General features: G+C 46.7%; 1 protein-coding gene and 1 long non-coding RNA gene across 6 annotated transcripts in view; one reads left to right on the forward strand and one right to left on the reverse strand.

Moving 5' to 3' along the window:
- The window catches only part of SFXN4 (sideroflexin 4), a 21349-nt gene extending 7919 nt beyond the window's left edge, over positions 1 to 13430 (reverse strand). Inside the window, exons 1-11 of one of the 4 annotated variants that reach the window (XM_027112736.1) lie at positions 13283 to 13430; positions 11862 to 11927; positions 9917 to 9991; positions 8778 to 8804; positions 8641 to 8695; positions 8052 to 8077; positions 7080 to 7133; positions 6940 to 6996; positions 6747 to 6812; positions 6009 to 6087; positions 4912 to 5027 (exon numbers count right to left, since the gene is read on the reverse strand). In XM_027112736.1, coding sequence (XP_026968537.1) covers positions 4912 to 5027; positions 6009 to 6087; positions 6747 to 6812; positions 6940 to 6996; positions 7080 to 7133; positions 8052 to 8077; positions 8641 to 8695; positions 8778 to 8804; positions 9917 to 9991; positions 11862 to 11927; positions 13283 to 13321 — 660 coding nt within the window. In that variant the 5' untranslated portion in view covers positions 13322 to 13430. The other 3 variants (XM_027112737.1, XM_027112733.1, XM_027112735.1) reach the window with 3 other exon arrangements.
- Positions 13431 to 13483: 53 nt separating this feature from the next.
- Positions 13484 to 14651, forward strand: LOC113623463 (uncharacterized). 2 transcript variants are annotated; one of them, XR_003433940.1, is made up of 3 exons: positions 13484 to 13691; positions 14075 to 14129; positions 14593 to 14651. It is a non-coding gene; the product is annotated as an uncharacterized LOC113623463 (long non-coding RNA). The 2 variants fall into 2 exon arrangements; XR_003433939.1 differs by having other exon boundaries at positions 13484 to 14129.
- The last annotated feature ends 916 nt before the right edge of the window (positions 14652 to 15567 follow it).

Raw genomic sequence — 15567 nt, forward strand, 5'->3', positions numbered from 1 at the left:
ACAGAAGCCGCCGCAATGAGAAGCCCACGCACCGCAACGGAGAGCAGCCCCCACTCGCCGCAACTAGAGAAAGCCCGCGTGCAGCAACGAAGACCCAACGCAGCCAGAAACAAATAAATAAATAAATTTTAAAGCAGATCAGTGTTTTCCTGGGGTTGGGGCTGGGAGGGGGAGTGATGGTACATGGGCACATGAAAAATGTTTAGGGTGATGAAAATCTTCTAAAATTGGACTGTGGTGATGGTTGCACAACTGTTTGAATTTACTAAAATTCATGAAACTGTACTCTTACAATGAATTTTATACTATGTAAATTTCTCCTCAAACTATTTAAAGATGTCTCTTTAGGGTGATTCTTTTTTTGTTTTCAATTTTATTTTATTTATTTTTTATACAGCAGGTTCTTATTAGTTATCTATTTTATACATATTAGTGTATACATGTCAATCCCAATCTCCCAATTCATCCCACCACTACCCCACCACCACCACTTTCCCCCCTTGGTGTCCATACGTTTGTGCTCTACATCTGTGTCTCTATTTCTGCCCTGCAAACTGGTCCACCTGTACCATTTTTCTAGATCCCACATATATGCGTTAACATACAATATTTGTTTTTCTCTTTCTGACTTACTCTGTGTGACAGTCTCCAAGTCCATCCACGTCTCTACAAATGACCCAATTTCGTTCCTTTTTATGGCTGAGTAATATTCCATTGTATACATATGCCACATCTTCTTCATCCATTCATCTCTTGATGGGCATTTAGGTTGCTTCCATGTCCTGGCTATTGTAAATAGTGCTGCAATGAACACTGGGGTGCATGTGTCTTTTTCAATTATGGTATTCTCTGGGTATATGCCCAGCAGTGGGATTGCTGGATCATATGGTAATTCAATTTTTAGTTTTTTAAGGACCCTCCATACTGTTCTCCATAGTGTATCAATTTACATTCCCACCAACAGTGCAAGAGGGTTCCCTTTTCTCCACACCCTCTCCAGCATTTGTTGTTTGTAGCCTGTAACTGATTTCTAATCTCATAGCATTGTGGCCGGAAAAGATGCTTGATATGATTTTAATTTTCTTAAATTTACCTAGGCTTGATTTGTGATCCAGGATGTGACCTATCCTGGAGAATGTTCCGTGTGCACTTGAGAAGCAAGTGTAATCTGCTGTTTTTGGATGGAATGTCCTATAAATATCAATTAAATCTATCTGGTCTATTGTATCATTTAAAGCTTGTGTTTCCTCATTAATTTTCTGTCTGAATGATCTGTCCACTGGTGTAAGTGAGGTGTTAAAGTCCCCCACTATTATTGTGTTACTCTTGATTTCCTCTTTTATAGCTGTTAGCAGTTGCCTTACGTATTGAGGTGCTCCTATGTTGGGTGCATATATAATTGTTATATCTTCTTCTTGGATTGATCCCTTGATCATTATGTACTGTCCTTCCTTGTCTCTTGTAACAGTCTTTATTTTAAAGTCTATTTTATCTGATATGAGTATTGCTACTCCAGCTTTCTACTGATTTCCATTTGCATGGAATATCTTTTTCCATCCCCTCACTTTCAGTCTGTATGTGTCCCTATGTCTGAAGTGGGTCTCTTGTAGACAGCATATAGATGGGTCTCTTTTTTTTGTATTCATTCAGCGAGCCTGTGTCTTTTGGTTGGAGCACTTAATCCATTCACATTGAAGGTAATTATTTATTTATTTATTTATTTATTTATTTATTTGCAGTACGCGGGCCTCTCACTGTTGTGGCCTCTCCCATTGCGGAGCACAGGCTCCAGACACACGGGCTCAGTGGCCATGGCTCACGGGCCCAGCCACTCCACGGCATGTGGGATCTTCCCAGACCGGGGCATGAACCCATGTCCCCTGCATCGGCAGGCGGACTCTCAACCACTGCGCCACCAGGGAAGCCCTGAAGGTAATTATTGATATGTATGTTCCTATTACCATTTTCTTAATTGTTATGGGTTTATTTTTGTAGGTCCTTTTCTTCTCTTGTGTTTCCTACTTAGAGAATTTCCTTTAGCATTTGTTGTAGAGCTGGTTTGGTGGTGCTGAATTGTCTTAGCTTTTGCTTGTCTGTAAAGCTTTTGATTTCTCCGTCGAGTCTGAATGAGGTCCTTGCCGGGCAGCGTAATCTTGGTTGTAGGTTCTTCCCTTTCATCACTTTCAATATGTTGCGCCACTCCCTTCTGGCTTGTAGAGTTTCTGCTGAGAAATCAGCTGTTAACCTTATGGGAGTTCCTCTGTATGTTATTTGTCGTTTTTCCCTTGTTGCTTTCAATAATTTTTCTTTAATTTTTGTCAATTTGATTACTATGTGTCTCGGTGTGTTTCTCCTTGGGTTTCTCCTGCCTGGGACTCTCTGCGGTTCCTGGACGTGAGTGGCTATTTCCTTTCCCATATTAGGGAAGTTTTCAACTATAATCTCTTCAAATCTCTTTCTCGGGTCCTTTCTCTCTCTCTTCTCCTTCTGGGACCTCTATAATGTGAATGTTGTTGCGTTTAATGTTGTCCCGAGGTCTCTTAGGCTGTCTTCATTTCTTTTCATTCTTTTTTCTTTATTCTGTTCTGCAGCAGTGAATTCCACCATTCTGTCTTCCAGGTCACTTATCCATTCTTCTGCCTCAGTTATTCTGCTATTGATTCCTTCTAGTGTAGTTTTCATTTCAGTTATTGTATTGTTCATCTCTGCTTGTTTGTTCTCTAATTCTTCTAGGTGTTTGTTCTTTAATTCTTCTAGGTCTTTGTTAAACATTTCTTGCATCTTCTCCATCTTTGCCTCCATTCTTTTTCCGAGGTCCTGGATCATCTTTACTATCATTATTCTGAATTCGTTTTCTGGAAGATTGCCTATCTCCACTACATTTAGTTGTTTTTCTGGGGTTTTATCTTGCTCCTTCATCTTGTACCAAGTCCTCTGCCTTTTCATTTTGTCTATATTTCTGTGAATGTGGTTTTCCGTCCACAGGCTGCAGAACTGTAGCTCTTCTTGCTTCTGCTGTCTGCCCTCTGGTGGACCCTTTAGGGTGGATTCTTAAACATAGAACCTTCATTTCCAAAACAAGGTATTTTATTTCTGGCAGCAATTTCTCTCCTGTTACTTGCAATTATGATGTCCCTGTTGTAACTCATGTAGAAAGGCGGCCACTATTTCCAGACCTACTATTAGACGGGCTGGTGGGAATACTGTAGCACGTATCCAGTGGTTTACAATTCAGCTCTGTAAATCGGTGACAGGATTTAGAGTAACATGTTTCATGAGCCAAATAATGATGTAGTTACTGATCAACTGAGAGGCCATCTTATCTGACCACCTCTCCCACCAGCATTCTGGGCGGAAGGAGGTCCAGCTGGCTCAGGGAGCCCCCTTGAACGCAGACACTGTGAGAAGCCCAGCTACTCTCTTTGCTTTGTGAGCAACTGCCTCACGTTACAGTTCTTCAGCTAAAGTCACTTCACTGAGATCAAAAAAGATCTCACTTCCTGAAAGGTATTTTTTTTTTTTTTAAAGTCTATACCCCAAATGAAACCATAGACTACTGCAGGTTCTTTGAGCTGAATGCAGACAGAAGCTACTGTGTTGGATTGAGCAAACGAGTAAACTATTTAACAATAAGAAGTCTTAGAAATGGAGGCCTTTTAGAGGAGTTTTAGGTCAGAGCATTGGATTTCCTCAGGCCATTCTTGAGAGCAGACTGGTCCTTAAAGATGAAGGCTCTAAGAAAATCCACTGGGAGGTGGACACGGAGGGCTTCTCTTAAACCCAGAGACATGTCCACTGACTTCCCCGAGTACAGAGCAGGCTGGGAGGGCAGATGCTGAGCTTGGAGGACAAGATCTCACCTTCAGACAGGGGCCAAACGTTTGGTGGATGTCCATCTGTGACCCATCTTAGGGGTCAGTTTGGCTGGGATGTAGTTCCCAGGTATTTAATCAAACACAACCGAGGTGTTGCTGTGGGGGTGTTTTGTAGATGTGATTAACATCTACAATCAGTTGACTTTAAGTAAAGGAGATTGATTACCCTCCATAGGGTGGATGGACCTCATGCAATCAGTTGGAAAGCCTTCAGAGCAAAATCTGAGGTTTCCCAAAGAAGAAATTCTGCCTCAAGACCACAGCATCAGCTCCTGACTTTCCAGCTTTCAGGCCTGCCCTACACATTCCCAGTGCAAAAACTGCACAAGCCAATTATTTAAAATAAATGTCTTACTATATATATAGATAGGTGATAGATAGATAGGCAGATATCCTATTGGTTCTGTTTCTCTGGAGAACCCAGACTAATGCATCACCTTTTAAACGTCAGGGTGGGGCTTCCCTAGTTGCACAGTGGTTAAGAATCCACTTGCCAATGCAGGGGACACGGGTTCGAGCCCTGGTCCAGGAAGATCCCACATGCCGTGGAGCAACTAAGCCTGTACGCCACAACTACTGAGCCTGCGCTCTAGAGCCCGCAAGCCACAACTACTGAGCCCTCGTGCCACAGCTACTGAAGCCCACGCACCTAGAGCCCGTGCTCCACAACAAGAGAAGCTACCGCAATGAGAAGCCTGTGCATCACAGAGAAGAGTAGCCCCCGCTCATCACAACTAGAGAAAGTCCACGCGCAGCAACGAAGACCCAACACAGCCAAAAATAAAAAATAAATAAAATAAATAAATTTATAAAAAGAAAAAGATCTTACTGCAGAGAACAGATTAAAAATTTTTTTAAATTTAAAAAATAAACATCAGGGTACAAAATGTAAATTCTCTCTCTCAGCATCGTAAGAAAAGACAGATAACAAAAGGTTGAAGGGAGACATGAATTTTTTACCAGCTCTCAAACAGGCAATTCAATTCGTTGCCCAAAAGGCAAGCGGCTTACAGCTCCATCTCGTGTGTCCCCCTACCTTTGTCCCAGCTTTTCTGGAGTAGCCTATGACACTGCCGTCCTTGTCCATGACCTCAATTCCTCGCAGGGGCTCCAAACTTCTCGATGCAACCACATTCATTCCACTGAGTTGGGCTGTGGATGTAAAGAAGAAAACACACAACAGAGAGATAAGTGTCGGTCCAATAAAGCACCATCTTTTCAAGTGTCATGCCTGTTTCTTTGATGGTTGCGCTTCCTGATCCTCGGGTGCTACTGGGCCAGCCAAGCTCTCCTCTGGGCTGTGGGGTAGGGTCAGAATTGCTGGGCTCTCAGTCTTGGATCCTGACCACAAACTAGCACCAGGTTCTGACACCCCGACAGGATTCCCGGAGAAACCCTGGGGTCCTTGAAATACGCCTACCTGCTTTGCTGAAGCTGTTTTTTTGTTTTTTTATGTTTCTTTAGCCACGCCACGTGGAAAGTGGGATCTTAGTTACCTGATCAGGGATCGAACCTGTGCCCCCTGCAGTGGAAGCGCAGTCTTAACCACCGGACCACTGCGGAAATCCCTACTGAAGCTGGTTTGACCAAGTTTCTGTAACATAATTTCCCAAAGTTTACCACTGACATAATTCTGCTAACTCTTCAAGCTGCTATGATTCCCAAACCCAAATGTGGAGCGTGAACTAGTGAACTTGCAGGCTGGCAAACTTAAAACAATTGGTTAATATCTCTGTCACTCCCTTGGAGTCAGACCACTGGGTTGGAATCCCCTAGACCACCACTTTCTCCCTGTGAAACCCCATAAAACTTCCCTAACCTCCCCTTGACTCAGTCTCCTCATCTGTAAATGGGAATAATAACATTACCTACCCCTAAGTTGTTGTCAAGATTAAATGAAATAATACATGGACAGGGCTTGTACAGGGTCTTTCAAATGTAATTTGTGCTTCCAGGTTTGTGTTCACCCTTGGACAACTAAAGGAGTATCTACAGAGAAAGTGTCACCTCTCAAACCAAAGACCTAATTTGGGCCTGGGGGCACTGGCAAGATGCAAACAGCGGCCCTCATCAGCTACAGTGTGGCCCAGGGACTTGGGTATCCCCGAAGATGGAGGGAGGCTCCCTGCTTACCGAGAATGACGACAGGAATGACGTTTCTGCTCAAAATGCTATTCAGTGAAAATCTTACTTGGAGCAAACGAGGGAATAACTAGAAAATAGGAGAGAAAAATCATTACTGCACGGGACCAGCAGAGAGCTAGTGTCAACTTACTTACTGTTACAGGTCAGACCCCTGCCAAGTGCTCTCCGTGTATTTCTTGTTTTAATTCCTGCAACACTGACATGTTCTCCCTGATCATCAGAGGAACTCTTGGAGACTCAAGAGAGGTAACAGAACTTGTCCAGAGTCACTAAGCCATTAAAAATTTGAGCCAAAATGTGAACCCAGGCTTACTGGACTCTGAAATCGACATTTTCTCCTATTAGTATCCTGACATCTAAAGCAATACACAATTTGTGTAACATGTTTATAAACATGAATAAATTTTTTTTTTTTTTGGCCGTGCCGCGCTGCGTGTGGGATCTTAGTTTCCTGACCAGGAATCGAACCCACAGCTCCTGCAGTGGAAGCGCAGAGTCTTAACCACTGGCCCGCCAGGGAAGTCCCCTGAATTTGTTTTTAAAGATAACAGTACTGAGCCCATGCCTAGAAACCTGGAACATAATCACACAATTTTGGGGCGACAGGATTACAGACGACTTTTATTTTCTTCTTTGTGTCTTAATCACACTTTCTAAATTAAGTTAGAACGTAAAATTTTGATTCTGAGGAATAAAAGAGATTCGACAGATTTCTAAAATACACACTCCAAAAAAGGTGGACGAAGCAATCACTCCTGCTCCTACTAAGATACTCTCATGGGGGCGACGATCCTAGGGAAAAACAAAAGTTCATATTTAGCAAATACCAGAGTTTTACCCAGGAAAGATAATTAAACACACAAAATCGCCAAAAGAAACAATATGAAATTGCATACCCTCTGGGCCTCATAATACTCACATAACTTGCATTTCCATTGACAATGTTGAAGACTGTACTGTACGTGTAGAAGGAAACCTGCAGGAAGACAGAGGCTAACATGTCACATTCTGGTTTCAAGCACAAACATTCAATAATTATGAAATAGAAAGAGTTGCTACCTGAGGTAAAATCATGGACTTTAGACTTTTTACTGGCAGCATTGACAAAAATACCTGCAAAGAAAATAAAGCAGATACAGACTACTATATATATTATAAAATAAACAGATAAACAAGGACCTACTGTGTAGCACAGGAAACTAGATTCTATGTCCTGTAATAACCTACAATGGAAAAGAATCTGAAAAAGAATAGGTATATATATATAACTGAATCACTTTGCTGTAACCCTGAAACACTGTAAATCAACTATACTCCAATTAAATAAATAAATAAAAAAGAAAATAAAGCAGAGTTGTGAGTGTCTGGGGGGAGGGAGGGCTTGTGGAGCAAAGAACTTGCCCAGGGAGACGCAGACCTGAGACCCCAGGAGCAGGGAAAGTAGAGGAAGGTGCGATGCAGGGGGCTAGTGGGCAGTGGACGGGTGATGTTGGATGGGCACCCACGGGCACTGGGAGCCCCTGGGTGCCTCACAGTGGTCCCCATCTCCAGGCAACTGAGCAGGGCAGCTAAGAAGCAGCACCTGCAGGGGCAGAGGGGTGCTGTCACTTGGTGAGAGCACCTCATGAGAGCCAAGGTGGACGGCCTCGCTGGGGGCGATTCCGGTTTCCAGGGGAGGGCCTGAATGAAGGGGAGGGCTTGCGGGGAGAAGGTGACAGCCAGTGACATGGGCTTGTGCCAGGGAGCACATCTTAACTCATCAGTCTGCTCCACAGCACTTTGCACGCTAGGTGTTCAGAGAAAGGATTACCTATGACACTGTGGACCCTCAAGAGGCCCTGGTGCCCGGGGGGGAGATGTGGGAGTGCGGTGGGGAGTGGACAAGGGTCGGAGGTGCAGTGTCCTAACCATCTATCAGGCAGTCACGGGACAGAGGTCCAGAGCTGGAGGACACCAGCCACTGAGCTTAGGAGATGGGGGGACATCTTCCTAAGCCCCCAGCTTCAGAGCGGTGAGCGGCAGCTTACTCACCATGGGCGCCGTGAAAGGCAGGAGAGCTGGCAAAAAAGACAAGAGGGTCAGTGACAGCAGAGTGGGTGGAAAACCACCCACCCAAAAACCTCTTCTCAGGCCGAATGAAGGCATGGACGTCAAAGGGTATTTTTTACACATGCTGTTTTGTTCCTAATAAAAATAATAGCTGTGCACGTGGCAGAACTTTAAATCAGTGCAGCAGAGCTAGATCTGACCAGGCTCCTGCCCAATGAAGGTAAGTGGTCCCTTATTCCAAGTCCTTGTTCGCCCTTCCACATGAATTCAATACATCTGTGACACTGGGACTTAGAATAAGACACATATACTTGCTCTTCATCCCTGCTCCTGGCACACAGCCTAAAATCCTTGAAATTTCCTAAGTGAGAAGGGCGATAAAGGTGAAAGGAGTGTCTCTTATTCTTCATAACAAGCCCCTTTCAACCACACCTGAGATAATGTCAATGCAGTGACCCTGGGAAAGCACCTAAGGAAGGGGGCTGGTTGCCAGGGGAACCAAACACTTGACTAGAGGGAGGCAAGGTTTTCTAAAGGTTACAAACCACTCTGAAAAGGAGAATCAACTCACCTGCAGGTCGAAAAGGACCAGGGATCAGCTTGCTACTGTCAGGATGCACTGTTGACTTCAGAAGGGTGAACACAAAGGTGAGTCTGATGTTTGGTTTGTTATCTTAGGCTAAAAATTAGGACGGGGCAGAAACTTACGAGACTTCTCTTCCAAGCTTCTTGTACCTAAAAAGAGAAAAACCAAGCAATCGCTTTTAAAGGTGGCTTAGCAGCCAATCTCCTCTACAGTCTCATTTCTGGTGCCATGTTTGCTCCACCTTTCACAGGCTGGAGGGCAAACTGCTCTCTACCACACGGACTGAACAAATCGAAACAAGTGAATCAAATGAATCAAACGAATGAACTGACAGGAAGCAAAGAGAAGATCCACATGAAAATGACCAAAGCATTAAAAAGCCCCAAGTCTCTAACCGAGGAGAGGCCAACACCTAACTCGTCCCTCGGGCGAGTCCCTGAGCGCGGCGAGCCTCCCCTGGCTCAGAGCAGAGTGAACTGTGTGCAGACCACGCCATTAGCCAAGTCACTTTTAACAGAGCCAGGCTGCGAGCTCAGAGGCCCCAACAAGTTCTCAGAAAAACCAAGTTAAATGTGTGAGCTTGGGCTTCCCTGGTGGCGCAGTGGTTGAGATGTCTGCCTGCCGATGCATGGGACACGGGTTCGTGCTCCGGTCTGGGAGGATCCCACATGCCGCGGAGCGGCTGGGCCCGTGAGCCATGGCCGCTGAGCCTGCGCGTCCGGAGCCTGTGCTCTGCAACGGGAGAGGCCACAACGGTGAGAGGCCCCCGTACCGCAAAAAAAAAAAAAAAGTGTGCGCTTTCCGCAGGCTGCCTTGAGGGACTGATGTCTGTGGCCTCCGGAAAGCCCCGTACACTGCAAGGTAGATAACAAACACTTGGTTTGAGTCTTTGGGCAGGACTATAACCTCGCTGCCTCTAGTAGGAAGTAGGTTCTGACTCTGGAGGCCTGCCTGAATTCTGGAATTTGCCATGGGGCTCCAGGAATCAGCTACAGAGAATCCTCACAACAGATATTGCAACTGCAAATATCTGTCGCACAGGAGGAACCCTATGCCTTTTCTTAATACCAGTTCCTAACACTAGTAACTAATATTAATCTGGTTTACGAGAAGGAATCCTACCTACATTTAAAAAGCTAACCCAACTGGGCAGTGTTTACAATGGCAAAATCCCACCTGATTTCAGACCATGCAAGTAAAATCCCCTAAAGGCAACCCCACTCAGCCTTGAGCCAGGCACACCTGGGAATAAGAGCCATACCCTTTTGTCCTCCAGGTCACTTCCGGATGCATCTTCGTGTGTTAACAATAGCTGCCTTGATTTTTCTATTTTTTCCTATAATCGGAGATAAGGAAATCAAGCAATGATCTCAACACCGTTCCGATTTATCCACAGATTTAAGAAGCACATGTTCACTCACACCTGATTTTAATTTTAAAGCAACGTGGAGCTAAGGCTCTGTACTCCCTGAGTTTCCATTAGATAGTCCTGTGTGTCATTCAGATTCAGACCACCCAGCTTTTTTTTTTTAATTTTTATTTATTTATTTTTTGGCCACACCTCGCGGCACGTGGGATCTTAGTTCCCCAACCAGGGACTGAACCCGTACCCCCTGCACTGGAAGCTCCTTAACCACTGGACCACCAGGGAAGTCCCCCACCCTGCTTCTCAGACAGCTCCAGCGGCTTACCCCACTGCTGCTGCCACCTGCCCCACCTCCTCCACCAGTTCCTCTCTGACTGTCACCATCCTCCTGGCTACACAGGTCAGAAACCTGGAAGTCCCTTCTCTCTCTCTCATACCCACATCTAATCAGTTCAGTCTTATTTTCTCTCTTCTTTTTTACTTAATCTGAGAAAAAAAATTAAACAAGGAAATTTAAAAAATGATTACATACAATCCCTTCACCCAGAATTAACAACTGTGAACATTTGGTTATATTTGTTTCTAATTTTTTCCCCCAAAAGATCCATCGCCCCCAGTCTCAATTTCCCCTCCATTCTATCAGAGGCGACCACTATTATGAATTCAAGGTATAAACTTCCAGTCCATTGTTTATATTTGTACGTACATGAATACATGTATCCATAAAACAAATATGTAGTTTTGGTTTTTTATGTTGTAATTTGCATAAATGCTGTACTATATGCATCTTGCTTTCTTTACAAAACATCATGGATACCATGCTTTTCCATTTAACATCACACATATCATATGTTTCCACTTCATATCACAGGTCGATCACCAGATCATCATTTTTAACAGCTAATCAGTATTCCACTGCATGAATATATTACATTATATTTCTCTATTTCCCTACCGATGGGCATTCAACTTGTTTCTTGTTTTTCTCTATTGTAAACAAGACTATATGGAACATTTGAGCACAAGGACAGGAGCATCCCTGTGGATCTGGCCCCGAGGGTCATTGCTGGTGACAGGGTCTCTCCTCCTCCTCATCCCTCAGCCACAGCTGGTTCAAACTCTCATCTTTTACTTGGACAGCTGAGCCATCCATCCCCGGAACTGCTCTCAGTCTGGTCCCTTCTGGTTACTCACCACCTGGCTGGGTACAAACCCCCCTCGTCTGAATGACACACAAGGACCTTCAAGAAGTGCCTGGTTCACCTGAATTAAAATAAAAGCCCCAGTAGGACTTCCGTGACAGTCCAGTGGCTAAGACTCCACGCTTCCACTGCAGGGGACACGGGTTCGATCCCTGGTCAGGGAACTAAGACCCCACATGCTGTGCAGCGCAGCAGAAAAAAAGGAAAACAAAACCCTAGTAACTGGGTGACCTGGCCCACCTGGCCCCCCCTCCCCCATTTTGCTTACAGTCCGCTCTTCCTGACATTTCCTCCCTGGCCCGCCCTCCCTCCCTCCCTGCCTTCTCTAAACAACCTCCCCCAATTCCTCGCTATACCTTTTGCCCTTAGAACCCTAGGTCAAGGTCTGCAACTAGCTTTGCCGGTCTGTCCTCCATTACCAGGGAGGTTTGTCTGGATCCCCTTTGTTACTACCTGTTGAATAGACGTCCGCTTTTATGTACCACCCTTCCAATCCAACAAGCTCATTCGCAAGGAATAAAAACATGATAATATATATGGATTCTGTTATCTCAGCTGCTTTCAAAAGGGACACACAGTCTTCACGTTTCAGAATAAAATGTGAAATTCACTATCTCTGAAAACAAGAAAATACTTACAATTGAAACGACCAAATTTGTAGGATCCAATAATTCTGTCCACTGAAGAAATCGTTGAATAAAAGACTTAAGAGGGGCAAGAGCACCAGAGAGGTTAATGGCAGCAGAAAAACCAAGATACATGGTAATAAGAGCAGTCGACATTATTTTTGAGAACCTAATAGGGCCTTCCTCTTGCAGCATCTCCTGGAATCCTCACAACAACCCCATCTTACAGGTGAGGCAACTGAGGCTTCCAAGGACTCACGAATGGATTCAAGGAAACCCAACCAGGAAATGACCCAATGGCCTGTGCTCTTAACCACTCCAATATCAAAGTGCTCTTGAGGGTTAAAAGCCCAGACTTTGGGGTCAAATGGGCCTATGCTGACACCCCACATATGACCTTGAAGCACTACCTAGAAAGGTCTCAGAATCTGTTTCTTCACCCTCCTGCAGTGGTTATAAGGCTTAACTCTAGTCATAAAGAACCAGACACCCCAGTGAAGGCTCAAGAAAGGCAGTTCACATATGGAGAAAGCAGGCATGGTTTGCTCCTAAAAGTCCCCAAATTTTGCAGTGGTTTCAGCTTTGAGGCCTGGCTCTGCCAGGACACCTTGAGTACCCTGTCCTTCCTCAACATCCCCACCTAAGAGAACCAGGCTAGGCTCTACTTTAGGTAAAGGCTGAAAGAGAACACTCTAGAACTGTACTGTCCAATTAGCCACACGTGGCCAGGCCAAATTGAGATGTGCTGTATGTGTAAAAACATACACAGGATTTCGAAGACTTCCTACAGAAAAGGAGGTAAAATACCTCATTCATAATTTTCTATATCGACGACATGTTGAAATGTTAATATCTGTTGGGCTAAATGCAATATATTATTAAAATTTAAATTTTAAAAGCCACTTTTTTAATGTGGCTACTAGAAAATTTGGAATTACCTATGCATCTCCCATCCTATTTCTACTGGACAGCGCCGCCCAGCCCCACTCTGAGATGGGGCCCAGGTTACTTTCCGGCCATGGCGGCTTCCCGCTGCCCCGAGTCTCACTGTCCGGTGGCTGAGCCTACAGACTCGGGGAAGCTGGGGCCTCCTGGGAGGACCTGTTCCTCTCCAACCTGATGCCCAGCAACAGCTTAGGCAGCGGAAGGCAGACCCCTGAGTGGTGGGGAGTGACTCCTCAGTTCGTGCGATCTGCAGGGGGATACTGTGCGACCCTCGCTTGCGAGGCCTGGGGCAGAGGCCACGCACGGTAACAGCCATGGCCGTCGGCATCCGGCACGCTTGGGTTTCCTTCGTCCCCTCCCGGGGTCTGAAATGGGAAGGCGGGTGCTGCGACCACGTGGCCTGCCCAAGGTCACCGCGGCCAGCGGCGACTCCACGCCGCGCGGCCCACGCCCTCCCCGTCCCCAGACGCGCCAGGCCCGGGCCGTACTTGGCGTTCGGTGATCCAGAAGCGCACGTTGGGCTCCATGCAGGCTGCGGCGCTGCTGCACCCTAGGAGCCGCCCAGCCCCCGCGCTTCTTCCTCCAGCTGCTCCTCTTTCTGAGACCTACGAGCTGCCGGGAAAGGCCGCGGCCGCTTGGCCCAGCGCGGAGGAGGAGCCGGGCGGCGAGCCCCGCCCCGGGCGCGCGCGCGTCCCCTTTCCCCGCTCCCGGGGCCGCGCGCCCGCCGCTCCTCGGCATCACGCGCCTGCTGTTCCGGCGTCCCGGGCCCCGCGCGTCTGCTGTTGCCGTGAGCTCACCCATCCCACAGGTCAAGGCCTCCCACCCTTGCTCCGCCCTTTCGGGTAGCCTGGTCGCCTCCAGGCCTAGAGGGATCACCTATGGAACCCCCGGATCACGGTACCTACCGCGAAGACCCGATCAGGTGGCGTGTGGCGCCTTCCACAGCCTCGCCCTGCGCTCCTGCAGCGTCCAACTACCGCCCCCCGCCCCCCAACCCCAGCACAGGCTTTTGGATATCACCCTCGAAAATCCCTTCAATTGCACCTAAAGTCCAGCGTACACGGGATCAGGGGTAGTCAGGACTCGCTAAATAATTTGCGTGGCCCAGTGAAAAGTGAAAACGTGGCGCCCCTTATTAAAAAAAGACTGCGAATTTTCAAAAGTCGATATCAGAGCGTTAAACCGAAACCCCGGGGCCCCTCTAAGTTAAGTGTCGGGCCCTGCCGCCAGCCCGTGAAGCTGGCCCTGATTTCAGTGCACTATCTCTCTCTCTGCCCGAGGGTTTTTCCCCAGCGCCGGGGCAAATCCAGCTCCTTCTGTTGGATACCAGATCAGGTAGGGACCATCTGCAGAGAAAAACGTGCCTTCTTTCCGCCTTCCACCCCATCCCCCAGCACTGGGGGGGTGGGGGGGGGGGGGGGGGGTTGTGTGTGTTTGTGGAAGACGTGTGGATGTTTAGGGTGTCCAGGGGGCTCCTCAGGAGTCCCGGGCTGGGGACCCAGCACCGTCCACTACTTGGTTGTGCGACCCTGGTCAAATCAATATCTCCAAATCTACCTTCTCATCTGTAAAATGATGACAGTAATTGTACCTATTTTGTTTTTGTTGTGGATCCAATGAGATAAAACATGTAAAAGCCCTAACAGTGCTGGCTCAGTCTGGGCCACTTACAGGCAGCTGGCCTTTGCCCTCCCTTGCTTTGCCTTCCCCTCTGGGAACATGAAACCAGTTTATCAGAGGCCCACGTAGCCTCTCAGCTCCCACTTCTGCTCAGCTCACTTGGCTCACTTTTCCATAGGCTTCAAGACTTCATCTTGTCCTCCAGGAAGACTTCCTTGATGCCCATAGCTGGGTAAGGTGCCCCCTCCTCACTGTTCCCCAGTGTTCTATGCCCCAGGAATGTAACTATTGTACCACAGTTTAGCACACCTGTATTATCCTACTGGCTCTCCCTGCAAGTATGTCACAGATCCAGCCCACCTGACCTGCTTCCCTCTCTGGACTGTCTAGCCTTAACAAAGGAGCCAGAGTGATCCTCTTAGAACAAGTTGATGTAACTCAAGAACATTCCTGACATTTCCCATCTCAGAATAGAATCCAAAGTCCTTAGCTTGCCCATAAAGCACTCTGGGCTCCCCATTACCATGCTTCTCCTTCACAGCTCTGGTCACATGGCCCTTCAATTCTTCACCCACCCCAAGTCCACCCTTGCCTCAGGTCCTTTGCACCTGCCATGCCCTTTGCCTAGAACCTTCTTATCCTCCTTACTCCCTCACCTACATGTTTTATCTCATTTGATCATCAAAACCCTAAGATAGGTACAATTACAGTCCTCATTTTACAGATGAGAAAACAGACCTGGAGAGACTGACTCCCTGAAACCCTTTTAGAACACACCTGCAACACTCTGCTCTAGTCCCTTGCTTCACTTTATTGCCCTTCCAAACATCCTATGTATTTTTTTGTTGGCCATGCCACAAGACATGTGGGATGTTAGTTTCCCCCGCCAGGGACTGAACCCGTGCCCTCTGCAGTGGAAGCGTGGAGTCTTAACCACTGGACCGCCAGGGAAGTCCCCCTATGTATTTTTATTATGTTTATTCCCTCTAGAATTTAAGTGCATAAAGGAAGGGGTGTGTCTTTTCTGTTCACTCTCTTGCCTCCAAAATACTACACAGCATATGGTAGGAACTCCAGGATTTATTAAAATGAACAAATGCTTCCATGTTTCTTTCGCCCCCTAAACTGAGTTCCTTGGATGTGGAGCCAGCAT

This window comes from Aethalodelphis obliquidens, unplaced genomic scaffold (assembly GCF_003676395.1).
Source record: "Aethalodelphis obliquidens isolate GAN/ISIS:26980383/991018 unplaced genomic scaffold, ASM367639v1 scaffold11, whole genome shotgun sequence".
NCBI lineage: Eukaryota > Metazoa > Chordata > Mammalia > Artiodactyla > Delphinidae > Aethalodelphis > Aethalodelphis obliquidens.